General features: G+C 36.6%; 1 protein-coding gene across 4 annotated transcripts in view; it reads right to left on the bottom strand.

Annotated features, from left to right (window-relative positions):
• The window catches only part of LOC110449851 (neurogenic locus notch homolog protein 1-like), an 89,131-nt gene that overhangs the window by 19,260 nt on the left and 52,528 nt on the right, over nt 1-17,343 (bottom strand). For 3 of the 4 annotated variants that reach the window (XM_021496978.1, XM_021496979.1, XM_021496981.1), the window contains 4 exons: nt 8,836-8,958; nt 5,549-5,785; nt 4,801-4,956; nt 4,288-4,476 (listed from right to left, as the gene is read on the bottom strand). In XM_021496978.1, the coding sequence (XP_021352653.1) occupies nt 4,288-4,476; nt 4,801-4,956; nt 5,549-5,785; nt 8,836-8,958 (705 nt within the window). The remainder of the gene's footprint in view (nt 1-4,287; nt 4,477-4,800; nt 4,957-5,548; nt 5,786-8,835; nt 8,959-17,343) is intronic. The other variant, XM_021496980.1, reaches the window with a different exon arrangement.

Raw genomic sequence — 17,343 nt, 5'->3', positions numbered from 1 at the left:
CCCCCCCCCCCCCCACACACACACAGATATAGTTACAAAAGGTCTGTATGCCACTGCTATAGCTATGGGGTGTTGGGAAAACGACACCTATACGGATACTTTAAAAATAAAAAAATAATTGTCACACAAGCCCTTATCATATTTAGAACACAATCCGTAATTCTGTTTGATGCCTTGTTGTGGTTCAATATTGAACTTTTTAATCAGATTAATTTCCCCTTCTTCCTTTTTAACAGAAAAGACAACCTCTTGATACATTTAAAGTGATTTTACTCACTTTCAAATGCTAACAGTTCTTTCAATCTTACAATCTAAATTACTGATATTTGAAATTCACCGAAAAAAGATTGATAAAGGTGTCAAAATTACATACAGAGGTGTAGTTTTATTATTTAAAAGATAGCTGGTATACTGAGAATTGTGATAGAGTAGTGTCCACGCCCCAGTACCCCTACAACTCTGGTGTGTATGTAACAACATTCCCCGGGCAGATCTTATCACACTTCACCAGCGCTGGGGCTGTTTTCTGCTTTTTTAACTCCAGCCTAAGTATTCCATAGCCGTGGGAACAGACCCCATCACCACAGCAACACAGAAGGGGAAAGCTGTTCTCCCCCTCCCACCTCCTAACACAGCAGGTCTCACCACTGTCAGAGTATTTATTTCTAATTTCAAAAACATTACTTATAGAATATGATTTGCTGAGTTAGACTGCCACATGTTAGCTGTGACCCCCTCCCCTGTCCCCCCTATCTGGACCCACCTGATCCTTTCAACTGTGGGAACTTGGCCTTATCATCAAATCAGTGAAATGTAATTAACATTATATAACCATACTTGTATATAGATTTGTTTTATCTTTAGGTTTTCCCCACTTTGAATTTCTTTCTGTTGTTAAGTCTTGGTAGACGCTATAAAGTATGTCACGTCTGTACAGTTTGATGTTGCTTATCATGTTGTCCCGTCACTAAATATTCAAATGGGAGAAATATCAAGTTTTATATATACAATATTTTGTGATGTTTTTAACACATTTCCATCGCTTCAATATAAGTTATCAAATATGGTAGATTATTTCTACACTTACTTCATTATTCCTCATAATACCAACCTTGTTATAGCTTATCAAACGAAACAGAGCATGATTTTATCAATTTCTTTTAAAAAATAAGAAAGTAAATTTAAAGACATTTTATTTATCAAACAAGCTATTTGTTTAAAACAAAGAGCTCTGTGCTCTGTGATGTCCTACTGACGAAATTATCCTGCATCCCCCTGCACCACACACACACACACCCAGTCTTACCTATATATGTCCTTATGATAAATTACTTACAAAAACTGATGCAATGAATTGCAATTTGTACACAGAAGTCTACTGAGGTTTTTCACCTTCTATGCCAAATAAGCTCAAACAACCAATGTTATATCGACACATTTAAACATAGCTTGCCTATTTCACCTATGGCATTTAAATCTGGAATCATCCGTGATAACAACCCCCCTCCCCCTTACCCAAATGTATTAATCACTTGGTATCGCTCTATCAAATAAAACAGATACAGACAGAGGTGAAGATTTCAAACAAATGATATCCATTCCACTGTTTTTTAACGCTTAACTTTAAATTTCACATTTGGATGGTTTCTGGATTTTAGAATTCAAAATTCCAATGGATAGATTCGTTTCATGGCGCTTTGACATGCAATGGTGGGGAGTAAGACAATGGTGTTGGTTGTCCCTCTCCACGTCACACCCGATTACTCCCCTTTGTGGAGCCAGTACCACCTATCTCGAAATCAGACCTGGTCCTTCTACAGTTACACCCAAAATCAGAAATAAGACATTGAAAACAGGCCCAACTTCACCATAGTGATGTTTTTAAATGAAAACCACATGTTTTACTAAACAACTGACTTTCTGCTGAATATCAAGGTTTACATGGCTTCTATCTTTTACCAGTTTTGAATTTTCTTGATTTTCGAATTGAATCAAAAGCATTTTATTAAGTGTCAGAATCTCGTTTAGTAAATGTAAGGAACTACTGACCACAAGTGTGAGTTATACCAAGGAAGGAAATGGTCGGTTTATTTCTTATACTGAGCAGACTTTCGTTACCTTTTCATATGAATTGGGACACTCACTTCAGTATCATAGGAAACTTTTCCCTGTGTATGTACTTTTATGCATTTTCGTGTGGAGTTGTGAATATTAAGTAAAATATATTTTTATTGTTTACCTTTGACCTTCGAAGCTTTCAATTGATCACCACTTGGCAAATTACAAACACCAATGACTTTAAGTGATGAAACAAATTACCAATAAACATTTAATACAAGTGCTAGCTATCTATTTCTTAAATATGATGTGGTTTATTGAAATTAAATGTCAAAGATCTCTTAAAAATTGCAGACAAGAACAATGAGACATGAGTTATGGATGATAACCACTGTCAAACCACCACAACTAAACCCCATCCAGATGTACCAACATATAGGTACATACAGGGATACAACAACAACAAAACCCCATCCAGATGTACAACTGTTACCGACATATGGGTACATACAAGGATACAACAACAAAACCCCATCCAGATGTACAACTGTTACCGACATATGGGTACATACAAGGATACAATAACAAAACCCCATCCAGATGTACAACTGTTACCGACATATAGGTACATACAGGGATACAACGACAACAAAACCCCATACAGATGTACAACTGTTAACGACATATAGGTACATACAGGGATACAACAACAACAAACCCCCATACAGATGTACAACTGTTACCGACATATAGGGACATACAGGGATACAACAACAACAAAACCCCATCCAGATGTACAACTGTTACCGACATATAGGTACATACAGGGATACAACAACAACAAAACCCCATACAGATGTACAACTGTTACCAACATACAGGGATACAACAACAAAACCCCATACAGATGTACAACTGTTACCGACATATAGGTACATACAGGGAAACAACAACAAACAGAGTTATGTGTATCATTCTGTATGCCTCTGTAATGTTAGTCAACTTTTCCCACACTTCACCATGATGACCTGTGACCGCCAATAACAACTCCGACCTGCTCTGCTGCATACATTAACAATGTGTAAACCTCTTAAAATATCACTAATTTCAAATTCCTTCCATTTAGCCTGGATACCTGGGACGGTTCCGGTCCAGTGGGTTCCTGTGAGTTGCGGGTAGCTGATGGACTGTCATTTATATGGATACTGAACCTAGATCTATACAAAACTGAACAACGTAATCTCTACAACAGTTGTTGATACTCGTATCACTTCGGTCTTTCTGCCTCATAATGACAGGCATCCATGGTAATGTCTCTACTACCCAGGTATCCCTGTCTATGGTCATGTCTCTACTACCTAGGTATCCCTGTCTATGGTAATGTCTCTACTACCTAGTTATCCCTGTCTATGGTAATGTCTCTACTACCTAGGTATCCCTGTCTATGGTAATGTCTCTACTACCTAGTTATCCCTGTCTATGGTAATGTCTCTACTACCTAGGTATCCCTGTCTATGGTAATGTCTCTACTACCTAGTTATCCCTGTCTATGGTAATGTCTCTACTACCTAGGTATCCCTGTCTATGGTAATGTCTCTACTACCTAGTTATCCCTGTCTATGGTAATGTCTCTACTACCTAGGTATCCCTGTCTATGTCTCTACTACCTAGTTATCCCTGTCTATGGTAATGTCTCTACTACCTAGGTATCCCTGTCTATGGTAATGTCTCTACTACCTAGTTATCCCTGTCTATGGTAATGTCTCTACTACCTAGGTATCCCTGTCTATGGTAATGTCTCTACTACCTAGTTATCCCTGTCTATGGTAATGTCTCTACTACCTAGGTATCCCTGTCTATGGTAATGTCTCTACTACCTAGTTATCCCTGTCTATGGTAATGTCTCTACTACCTAGGTATCCCTGTCTATGGTAATGTCTCTACTACCTAGTTATCCATATCTATAAGTTTTTAAAAACTCTTAACTAGACATTGGAGCAGATGTTTTTTCTCTCTTCAAAATACTGTAATTAAAAGATTGAATATCATACACGTTTTTTTCATAAACTTAATTAATGCTTTCCTATGTAAAAATTAAATCTGGGGAAAAGTTCTCAGAGATTTCTTGAAACCAATGTCAGGGTGATTTAGAAACTGGTCAACTGTCCCACAGTGAAAATGAGGGTTCTAATGACAGAATGGTACAGTGTAAAGGATCTATGAACTTACCTGGCATGCAGACACAGATATAGCTGCCCATCTTGTCAAGACATGTACCATCATTCTTACAGGGATTGGAAATACACTCATTGATGTTTTCCTCACATAAGGGGCCACTGAATCCCTGGCGACAGTCACAGTAGTAGCTGCCTTGAGTGTTCTGACAAGTCCCGCCATGCTCACAGATGACCATAGAGGCTGTAAACATAAATATTGCCACATCGTTACTGCAACCCATGATTCTAACACTCTCCTCAAAGACCTATTTTTTGTGTTTTTGTTTTGTTTTAATTTTGACAAAAATACACACAATGGTTGTCTTATTGTTGATTGGTTTAGTTTTAGACTTATATTCTGACGTTCATAGTTTAGAAAAGTTTGTAGGGATCGAAGGTAACCCTATTAGACAGTTGATGAGACACGTAACGTTTGTTTCTTTTTAATGAAAATCAAACGGTTTTAAAAATTGCTGTACAATTATTTTGAACAATTTGTCAATACGTTACAAAAACAGATTCTTACCATCTTCACACTCGTTGAGGTCCGTTTCACATGTAGCACCAGTCCATCCCGGTCTGCAGACACACCGGTATTGACCGTCCATGGGGGAACCCTCACAAATGGCGTTGTTCTGGCATGGGTTCGACACACAGGCATTATTCATGTGACAGCGCAGACCTGTACAGGTGTGCACACAAGCAGAGAGACAAGATAGATAGTTAGTGACATGCAACATATGCACCATCCTCGCAGAGGCTGGTAGGCATACAGAAAAAGGTGACATAAGTATATAATACCATGCTGAGAGTTAAATTTGTCACGCCTTGTTCAAAGTTTTTGTAAAAAGCTATAGTAAGAATGCTGTCATTTTATGACCAATCAGCAATGTCAAGCTTGTAGAAAACCAAGACTACCATGCACTATATCATCTTACATTACGATTTGTGAAATAAAAGAGATTTGCAATGATAACCAGTCTGTAGGAAGAAAGCTTTGAAGAACAGACAGAATTCAGAGTTGCTGTAAAATGATTGGGATACGCAAATGAATTAACAAGTTCTGCAGTCCAACATATCAAGAAATCTCCAAAAGACAGGCAGTGATGGCAAACTCTAAAGCAATGAGGGGAAATCAAACATTAAAAAAAAGATCAGAGTCATTTGGAAATTTAACCAATTCTACAGAGAAGGATCTATGTGATAATTTGTGATCATTAATATAAACGGTCGTTACTAACAACACAGTGCTCGGGATGTGCTGGAGAACATACCTGTTTTGTCGGGTTGACAGGTACAAGTGAAGTAGCCAACATGGTCGTGACATGTTCCGTTGTGGAGACAGGGCTGGGTTTGACAGTCGTCGATGTTGATGCTGCAGTCTTGTCCAGCCCAGCCATTGACGCAGATGCAGGTATAGTCAAAATCTGGTGTGTTCATACAGGTGGCGCCGTTCTTACATATTCCTGGCATCACTAAACACTCATTCACATCTGTTTCACAGAAAGTGCCTGAAATATTGATATTAACGTACATATTAGACAAAAAAAGTATGGAATTAGTAGACTGAATGAACAAGATTTCAGACACCACACTAACGGAGCTGGGCTGAACACTTCAGACTTTACACTATTGCAACTGCACTATCAACAAAACACAAAACATGTACAGTTTTAATAGCCCTGGGACTAGAAGAGTCCAACATTATTACCAAAACATAGATTGGCTTGTAGATTTTGAAAATTTCCCACTATGTTCATGCACTTATCAACGAATAAACCAGAACAACTTGAGTCAATCATGAAGATTAAAAGATCCTACATAATTCTATGAGGGGGTTTAAAAAGTAGAAAAGTTTTATTATATGTTTACTGTAATATATAGGACTTGAAACATTTTCCAAATTGTAAATGGCTTGAAACATTTTTCAAACTGTAAATGGCTTGGATTACCAGAAATTAATGCTACACTATTTCAGATATCAAAACTTCTTTAGATAGAGTGAATTCTCATTTCCTTTCAATCACAGATCGGATGCTACATCATATGTGTGGAAGGTGTTTTATTTTTAACAACAGTCTGTTTTGATTGCTTATCCCATTTACTGTGCTAGTTGACAGCAGTCTGGTTTCTGACTTACAAATCAGACTGGCTTTATTCTACCTGTTCGACAATAATAACAGAACAATACACGACAGTCATCTCATATAATATTTAACGACAGAAACACAAGGTATCCCTTTAATCTCTGCAGTACATCTGTATAAAGAATATGAAATTTCCTTCATACCTATTGTATTAAGTCATGAACAAAAAATAGCAAAGGTGCATTCCACTGAAATACCAGTGTTGGCCTTGAGTCTACAGAAGTTGGTTACTCTGACAACATGCTTGCCTTAATCCCAATATCTTGTGTCCTCATCTCAAGCACAATTCACACAGCCCAATGAACCTCTCAAAAAATATGTCTTCAGTAATTATAGCGGGCCGACACTTTGCCTTTGTGTGGACCGGCCTGAGGTCCGTTCACATGCACCATATTTTGAGGTTTTCAATAGCTGTGTTAACTTTTGATGGCTAATTAATCACAGCAGAGTAAAGCTGCCATGGGAAAGTGTTTTTTCTCATTGTATTTTCTTTCCAGTGACATGGTCACAGGTTTTCTGGTTGTTGACAAATTGGACATCACAACTTTGTCCCTTTCGCACACACCAGCCCCCCACAGTCTAACAGATAGGATGGTCAGTTAAATGTAAAAATACACAACTTCTTCCATCAGCCCATCCCCACACATCATCTAACCTTTTATTACTTTGACAATTTAACGGATAATGGATATGTTTTTCAAATCTCTATCTTGCTCTTTTATCTCAGATACTATTTAAAAGGTTGTGTTAGTAATAAATATGGTATTAAAAAGTTTGAAAAACGTCAGTATTACAAATCAACTTTGATCGTCTGTAGCATTATTACTCGGTAATCGTTTTTATCAGAGAGAATAATTTTTTTCCCACAAGAAAGATGGCTGCTTTGTTTTCCATGCATAGGATATTTGTTTTTTTAAAACTTTTGTAGTAGAATAGAGGAATTATGTTTCATACCATTAGCATGAGACTGCCCCGTTTTCTTCTTCAAAAACAAAAACACAAACAGGAAACTCACAAAGTCTATGTATACAGTATTATGTTTTTCACAATTATTTGTTACTTTGTCAAAGGAAGTGTTGCTTCTTTTTTAACCGTAAGTAAACAGCAAACTAATGACTCACATGATTTACAACTTATAAGATAGTTCTGCTGAAATCAAACCCTTTTCCCACATTGTAAGGTCTTCTTTCCACAAATGCTTGTAGAAATATCAAAACAAAGGTGAAATAATGTGTTTTAGTTAAAAGAGGTTTAAATGTTGAGAACAAAGCTGTTAGTGTGTGTATGTCAATGACAAAGATCTGCTCCAGAACGGCCCTCAAACACTACCGGTACAGTAAGCCCGTATCAGGACATCTCTATCCAACGCCAAAACAAAAACATCAGGCTGTCGCAACAGGTCCCCAGACTGGGCTATCTCTGATCACATCTACACCCTGGACCCCTTAAATACTCTCCACCTAACGTCTCCCCTTCTAATCCTACCCCAATCTCCCAGCGGACCCTTGTAAATTCAAACCCTCTTTTTCCCAATCTCTTTTGGGAATCTGTCAGAATGGAATTTTCGATCAGGTGTAATCTGTATCAGAATCATAAAAAGTAAGCTATCCTCAGTATCTTGGCTCATTATCTCTAGGACACTAGTCCCATCCTCCCCCCCCCCAACAACCTTTATACATAACCTACATTTTTTTTTTTTTTACTACTCCCTCCCACTTGATCCCCTTATTTCCCTCCAAAAAACTGGCCGGGCCTTGATGCATTCATTAGAAGTGTCGACACCTGCCCGTTACTGAGAGCTGGTCCAGTATTCTGTACAGGTATGTCCACACAATGAGACAGGTAAAATCTCACGCTAGTCACATATTTCCTAGTCAGGTAACTTGTGTAGTAAATACTTTTTAAAAATATTTAAAATAGGATAAAGTTTCCCCCTCCTTCCTTTTGATATGAAGATTAAGCTAAGGAGAAATTAAACAACTCATTAAAATCATCCATTCATACAAAATATGTATTGCGTAATATAAATCATGCATTTCTCATGAGAAAACTGACTTGACAAATATTATATTTTCCCACAATAAAATGTCGGTTAAGAAAGATGCAAATTTTCTTACTTTGTCCACCCAGTATGTTTGTATCTGTGTGAGATAAAAAAAATCTACATCCTGGTATGACATAATTTTTGTATCTTCTTCATGTGAACAAGAAAAGGGATACATTTTTGTCTTGAATGCATGTTCGTTTGTGCATGTTGTTGGTCAAGGTATTGATGTCATCAAATCTATAAGGAATATTATTATTTAATACTCTTGGTTGTTTGTTTGGGTTTTGACAGCTTTCTTGTTGCTTATGTGTTAGGACTTTTTGAAGGGGAACTAGACAGAAACTTTCTAAATTCATTCCTGACGTACCAGTGTGAGTAGGGGGACATTCACAGGTATAGGTGTTGATTCCGTCCCGACAAGTTGACCCATTGCTGCAGTTGCTGTTTGCACAGTCATCATTGTTAACTTGACAGTGGATGCCGTGGAAACCTGAAAAATAAGTAAAATATTTGAAAAATAGGTCCCTGTCTCATTATCACTAGAGGATAGTGTTTGCAATTGTTAGAAAAGACATTTTAAATTTCTACACAACATTCAAACTTTCAATTTCTAACTCGGTAAAAGACCAGTGTTTTGTGCCAAGTGTCGGACTCCATGAATGGATGACCATGAAGGTGCGTTTCTGGTCCAAAAATAGCAACTTTTAAAGAATATTTTAAACACCTTGCCGTGAGAAAATGTCTGTCTTACAGAAAGTAGACAAAACCTTGTAACCTTCTGGCAAAGTGACAGATGTAGTACGCTATCGTTTCAGGTAGGAATTGTAAAAAAATGATACCTGGAGCGGCGACAAGGGCAGGGTCAAGAACACACTTGTATATATATATTTTTTCCTGGGTGATAATAGGCTACACCTAGCCACCCGGACCCCTGTGACAGGTGTATTTTATCTCATTTTCTATCAACAAGATTCCTTTAGTGCAGGATATTTTCACTTGTAAAATATCTACAGTGTATATGATACAAATGTAAATGATGCTAACTTATTCACCTAATATATTGCACATAAACTAAACCAACAACACATCTAGGTCAGCTAAGATTATTAGAAGCCAAGGGAATCTTATTCACTGAAAACTAATACAAATTGGTCCAGACAGAATTTGTTAGAATGTGGTAAATGAGGAGATTAATCCATGGAGAGAGTCTGTAAAAGGTAGTTCCTAACCAGCTGGTATTGTTAGCGGCTATAGAGGGAGGATAGGTACTGTCAGTTATTGTATAGGACCCAGACGTACCATCCTGGACAGCCCGCAGGTAAGACAGGTGGGTTGAAAGGTCACACATACATCTCTGTGACCCAGACACATTGCTAATGATAAGCACCCCCACCCTACACACAGAGACAGGTTCTAGGTAAAGAACAACTCTGTCACCACATGGTGACTTGTGTCTATACATAGATCATCCAACAACAGACATGTGTCCAATGTGTCCACCTTGTCCAGTGGTCAGCTGGACCAAGTCAACACAAACCCACCAGTGTAAAACAGGGTAATATTTCATCTGGTTATTTATAGAATACATTGTTTCTCGTAATTTTTACCTGTACTTCTAAAAAGATGGTTTGAATCAATAAAATCATAGCTGATGTTTAGGAGATGTGTGATATTAACAGTGAACTGCAGATTATTTACTTTTTGTGCACATTTACTGGCACCTTTGTTAATTTATCGGCAACAACATCACTTTACCTTTCACTCAGCATCTATGTCCAAGTTATGTCAAAATAATAGTTCACATGATGTTAGTATACCCAAAATAAAGTGAAAATAAATACCACACCAAATGTGTTTAAATTACAGTAAGTGTAATCATCATATATCGCAGCTGTCCGATGTGTCAGCTCCTGTCCAAACACTACACCATAAACACACTCCAGTCTGTGCTGTTCAACATATACCTAGTCAAGGTTTACACATATTTCCGATATCAGTGTCTATTGGGGATGATTTTAAATTTAAAATTTTTTTTTTTTTTACTTTAATCATACATAGAAAATAACTTGAAAATGTTTCTTTGGTGTATTTTTTTATTTCTTTTCCCCTATTATAATACATGTATTTCCTTATTTCCTAGAAAATCTATACAATAATCATTAAAATAATTTCTACAGAAATTTCAAGGTTTTCCATCTTAATTTAAGGCCTATTTCAGGATTTAAATTTCAGAGCTATCATTTTACTATACAGACTTTAAAATACAAAACTTAAACTTCAAGGGCCTTTTAATCAACCAAGTGTATTTTTTTTCAATGTGATATTTCCTTTTCAAGCAGGCCATTGGAATAAACTATTTAGTTAATAAGGTCAAATACTTTAATTGTAGAAGCTAGCCCACACTGCTTTCTACAGATACCTAAATTTCAATATTGAAATTTTCAATTACCTATGTCGGAAATTAGCAGCCTATTATATGTTTGATTTGCTAGTCGTCCAGAGGCAGAGGATGGCAATGAGGGATGACCAGTACACACACCAAGCAGGAGGAAAGTTGGGGAACAATTTCTTGTTCCATTAATTTTTATTTTGTTTGGTCGTGCTGTACTAGATTTGTGTGTCAAGTGTAAATATCTGTGTAAACAAGATAGAAAACAGATGTATCCTGAGTGACGACCCCTGACCTGTTATCAGTGATCTAGTGCTGCATCAGTAAACATTCAGTACAGATTCAGAGGCTGGTCTGGGGTGTACCTTACAGTCAACCCTTCCAAACATTAACAGGTCCTACTGTTTTATAGCATAGGCAGAAATTACAGGCCAGCAAATTTTCTATCCGAAATGGTCTGGCTTCACTCAAATAAACCAAATCATCAAAATTATAAATCAAATGTTATGTATTAATTATAGATGCTAACACAAAAAGATTTGTTTAATTTAATTCTACCAAAAACAAAATGATTAGCATTTTTTAACAATTTAATGAAGTCAGACTTGACTTTCTCAAGATCTGCAGAGATACAAAACCCATGTTTATAAATGTGACGATTCTCACCCATTATATTTGTTGTCTCCCCTTACATAATTACAGCACAAAGGGCCTGGGAGTCTGGTGACATTAAATATTGAATGTTTTATTGCTGCTAATCATGTACAACAGATTTAGCTTCCCACTTTCCCATTGGCTCGGTGGAAAGGTCTCCTATTCCCCCTTGCAAAACCATATCACCCTAGTTGAACAGCCACCAGAAACAACTCACCACCACTGCTCAATTACAATTGTCACATGATCAGGATTTAGGTAATTTTGTTCAATTTACATTAAATTTGTCACAATCAGAGTCAGGACAGATGACAGATGTTGAGTTAGTGGTTCACATAGGTACGGCTTAGTAAATATGTGTATAGGGAACAGTGCTATAAGGGGCCCTGGGAACCTCACAGATGGCGGGGGGACCTAAGGAGCTGTTTCCCTCCCCTCTGTATGATACAGTGTTAAACAATCCACATAATATAACGCCTATACAGAATTTCAAGTGTCCAAAGTAGAGTGTCAGGCAGGTCCATCTACATTCCTAACTTTCCAATGGGTTTTATCCGGAGAACAATGTATCATACTGACTTCGGGTAGGTTTGTATCACCATACACTTATCTAAAGGATGGCACTGCACATAGCACAGCTTGGTACTACATTACTAAGCTTAAAATGTCTACTTTAACTCTAAGGGGGTGAACTTATAGCACACCTGTCACTGAAAACACAGAACTATATGTCACAGGGTCCAGGTTCGGTCAGGATAATGTGCTATTTTATTTTAAGATAGAAAGCACAAAAAAGAAAGGGATATCCAGCAATCTGGATGCATAAGATGCATTAGTGTTCTTGGGTATGTCTGCAGGGTGTTAAAAATATTTAATGTCTTCATAAATATCTCTTGAAATAATTAAATGAATAATTTGTGTTGAATTATATGATTGATTTGAAGGGTCAGACACACTAATATATTATAATGTAGTAATGAAATTAGAGAAAATAATATAAATATATGAACCAATATTTACACACACCAATAAAATCAATAGAAACAGGCCAAAAACAAAGAATGAATCAGTTTTGTATTTTTTTTTAAATTTTGTGTGCACAAATTCTGTGTGGATCGATGAGGTAACAGTGGTGACCAGATCATCTAGCTGTAGCTATTCTGTCAGTGACGAGGTCGCCCAATGTCGGCATAAACTCGCCAACATTAAAACACTTGACATGATTTTTGCATTACACAAACATGGTAAATTTTGTGGTAGGATGCTTTGCCTGCTTGTTACCTCAGGTGTATGATAATCAGGCAGGTAAAGGTACGTTAATGCCAGAACATTGATCGTTACTCTCAATCTCTTCCATTCTGTGTGTCAGGCACAGATTCAATTATTCTACGCTGTTACTACCCTACATACATACAATATTTACCTCAAGCCAGGTTTCTAGCACAAATCAATAATTTATAATATGTAAATAAAATTTTCATTAAAAAGGTCAGTGAAATATTCGATGAAACAGGAAAGGTGTATCAGATTTTAAAAAGTTGGTCATTTTTAAAAGATCAGCTTTTGATACAATTAATATAGTTATTTTATGTTTGAAAGAGACAGTGTTATGTTTGTTTATATTGCAGACATTCCACACGTTCCATAATAATCATAAGTGAAAGAAAATTCCCTGAAAAAAGTGTCATAATATCAAAAACAATTTTGGATGTATAACTAACTAGGTGTGCATTAAGAAGCTCTTTCAAAGCCAATCAAACAACTATCACCTGTCATGCTATTCATCCAGTTAAATTGACGAAGAGTTAATATATGGTTGTGGTCATATTTATTGAAAGTACATGTTAAAAACCCTGTGACCCTTACATTTGAAAGTAGAATTGTCCTATAGAACACAAAGAAAACACATGGTCCTGGTAGGCTTATAACTCATTGGAATTGGATTTAGAAGCGTATCAACGCAATGTAATCACTATATACTGTACTGTCAGTACGTTATTTTGTCATTTTATATACATTACAACAAGGAAACATGATAGCCATGGCTGAAAATTATACAGAAAACCATCTTTTAACTGAACACTTTAATTTTAGAGACATTGAACAAATTTTAAAACTTCTTTATGCAGGATTTTTGTTACTTGTCCTTCAATTGTAACCCTTGAAGATTGAATAGAGATAATGAATCAACAAATTTGGTAATATTTTGATATGAATTTGCTGTTGTAAATTCTACAGTTTATTCATACATAGAATCTGACCAGTCCCTGACCAGCTGGACATGACAAGAGACCACAGGAATGAGACAGGACAAAGGTTGTCCATAACATTATCACTGCATCAGTGCACAAAGGAAACCTGTTTATCCACATGTCACCTGCAGTTGAGAATACCGGTACTTAACACAGCTATTTAAGGAGCTATGCATGTTTGTTTATTCTCAGTAATGTACTGCTCATAAAATACTGAACAATAAAGAATTAGTGGCACCACAACACAGAGGTACCCTGGGGGTGTCCTGATATCTATATACACATTAATCTCCCCAACAGATTTAAACCAATTCCCCTATAATACATTTTGAAAATCATGAACGAAATAATTTTTAAATCTTGGTATGCAAAGTGTATAAGGGTCCAACACGAGTCTGGACAATAGACGAGTAAATAACAATAAGTCCTGCCGTGGGCATCATCTTGCATTGAGTGTTATACCTAAAGATAATAATGCGCGTGGACAAAACAAGCTCTCACTTATGTTTGTATACAGGATCTCAGCAATGTTTTCATACAAGCTCTCTAAATGCTATCTCAGTAATGTTATTTTATCACATACCTGAGGTTCTTAATCATGACGCATAAGACTTGAGATCAACTGGATGGATCTATGTTTGACCTATGGACAGTGATTGCCCTGTATTAGGTTCCAATACTCATTAATCCTACTGTATATCTCTAATGAATACAATTGACAGTGTACATGTAAAATACACACAGTACTTAACTAAAAAAATAATCTACCTGTTTTCCCCCCACATCACCGAAACTTATTCTGCTTAAATTATACTTAACTTTAAGTTAAAAAAAAATCAAACATTATCACTTAGTTATGATTTAAATATTTGAAACAAAAATGTGTATAAAGAATCATGTATCGTTAAGAAACATAAAATTAAAAGAGTGTCAAACTTGGTTACCCTTCCATGGGCCCCCAACTTAATCCCTCTGTATTGTACAGTAAGGCACTCGAAGAAATTACATCTGAGTGAAATAATATTAGGCATTATGGGTACTCAGGTAGTGAAAGCTGTACACTAGCGGTGTGATAGGTACCCGCCAATCTCAGTCGCATATCTATACCGCTACTAAGCCGATTACCAGAATGAGGCAGGACCACGGAGAAGCCAGTCAGACAGTTTCCGAGTCCACAAAGGGCCCCTTTCAGCATTGTGAAGCCCTCATTGTTTGGCCCACTTATACTAGAGGAACAATCGAGAGCCATGTACTGAGACCAAATCGGAATCTGTGAATTTTGCGGTATCCCAAACGTGCAGGGTAGTGAGCCGCTAAATTTCACTGCCGCTCCAACAACTTTTACTTTTTGACCCTGGAGAAAAGCTCAGGTCTACACACAAATATAATATAGATGGTGAAGTGTGAGGAGCGGTAGATAATATCGCCGATCGTGACAATTCTACACCCTTCACTCGTGCAACAGGTACCCAGGATATTGAAATCCCCTTGGTTTTGCAGTAAGCAAATTTGTCATTCTTCATGACTGGAAAATCACCTGGGGTTTAATTTCTTGAAACAAAAGCTTTTTTTACTACAAACCTAAACTCTACATGATATTAGACAACAAGAAAGGTTGAGTGTATCTGATAAACCGTCAACTTTCTGCCAGTCACGATATACAAGTGCTATTTTACACTACAGTACCACAGAAAATGAGAGGATTGACACTTAACTGTGTAATAATTACATGTACAGGAAACTGTTACTGACCGCGAAATCCTATTCATTTAGCTTTTCTTGAAACATATTTTACTTCCACATATCACAGCAATAGGATTGGACACAAGGTTCAACATTCAGAAAATACTAAATTATGACGTTGTGTGGGTTTTCTCCGAGTACTCGTGTTTCCAGTTTATCACACTAAAGACCTCTGCACTCTCCCGCCCAAGCCAACATGCGATTAATATAGGATGGAAATCTTGTTAAAATCTTGTTTTTAAATAACATTGATATCTATGTAAGCATAGTACAATTTTTCTCTGAAAGTGATCGAAGGAAATCAAATACAATTCAATTCTTTCAATTAGCAAAATCTTTTATAAAATACACATTTCTAAATATTATTATGTTTTGTTTTGTCTTGGAAACAGTCAAAACTTGTATAAAAATATTGAGCTGAATTTCTATGGACAGACATATAGCTGTACTTTATTGTGGACACACATTCTATACTTAACCTTATCGCCAATTAAAGTCCTTTCACAGCGGCAGTGATTGGTTGTGGAGAAAATGAATGCAGTCACACGAAAAACTGCCAGGTTGTTTTGACCTTAATTTTCTCTGAAATCTGAACTTTTAAAGTTTCCTTATCAGGGAGACTAATACCTTTTACCAATTACAGGAGAAATGTTCATTAAGTGTTATCAAAAAGCATTGGGGAGAGGGTCTGATATCCTTAGACTGAAGATAACCCTTCAAGCTGTAAACACTTTACTGTAGCCCCCTCCCAACAGTCTACTGGCCTACTCTAAAAGCTGATCTACATTCGAACACATTGCATGACTTTCTACTATATTTCTTTGCAAGGAACAATTCACTACCTCAACATTATTTTGAATTAAATGCTGTTTTCTTGCATTTGTTATTCATTGATTAATTGATGTTGAGTGTTTTCTAAATGAAACAAAAATACAACCCGTAGAAGAATTAATAGATATTTTTCATATGTGCTTTTAACATTAAATTGAATTCCTTTTATAATAAAAGTTTGAACAATAGCTTGCAGCTAACACCTTAGCTAAAAAGCCCTCTGTACTATACAATGGTTTTTCATTTAAACAGTAACAAGTCTTCTTTGACTTTTGAAACTGTGTCCTTGTTTTAGAGAAGACTGTTAATTAAACTGTATTTTGAAAAGTTGGTATTGGTGACCTTTAGCCTCTCTATCCACTTGTAGGCCATTACCCGTCCAAACACTTGTAGCCCATACCTCTAATGACGCCCATTTCCTCAATTGCAGAGAACTACTCAACTTTCACATAGGAATTTATTATTTTTAGAGGATCTAGCTCAAGTACCTCAAACATAAAACAGTTGAGAGAGTAAGTAAGTTAATTAGTTAAAACAACTACCGTACTTTAATCAAAAACTTATAAAAATACATATATTTCAAAAAATATTTCAAAAAAAACAAAACTCTTGATTTCTCCAATGACTGACATCATGAGTACCCTTTTATAACCAAGTCAATCATCGTTGAATGTTATGAAACAAAACTTTGGCCGATGTCTATCGATCGGTCTGTTTTCAGCGGTCAGTGTTCCTGCAGGTGTACAGTATTTAGCGGTCACAGGTACAACCCTAGTACATGAAAGTGGACAGTGCCTACCGTCGTTATCAGACTAACATGCTGCAGGCCTGACACCTTTATAGACTTTTTCATACCTGTAATTTATTTTATATGTCAATAGCGTAGGGGTGTAAGTGATTTCAGCTGTAAAACGGGAATAGGTCTGGTGTAAAGGCATCTCCCTGTCACAGCTACAACGACCACTCTGTGATCACAAGACAATAAAACACCAGCCCACATCTACAA

Source organism: Mizuhopecten yessoensis, unplaced genomic scaffold, assembly GCF_002113885.1.
Source record: "Mizuhopecten yessoensis strain PY_sf001 unplaced genomic scaffold, ASM211388v2 scaffold4835, whole genome shotgun sequence".
Classification (NCBI taxonomy): domain Eukaryota; kingdom Metazoa; phylum Mollusca; class Bivalvia; order Pectinida; family Pectinidae; genus Mizuhopecten; species Mizuhopecten yessoensis.
This window is presented reverse-complemented; position numbering and strand designations above follow the sequence as displayed.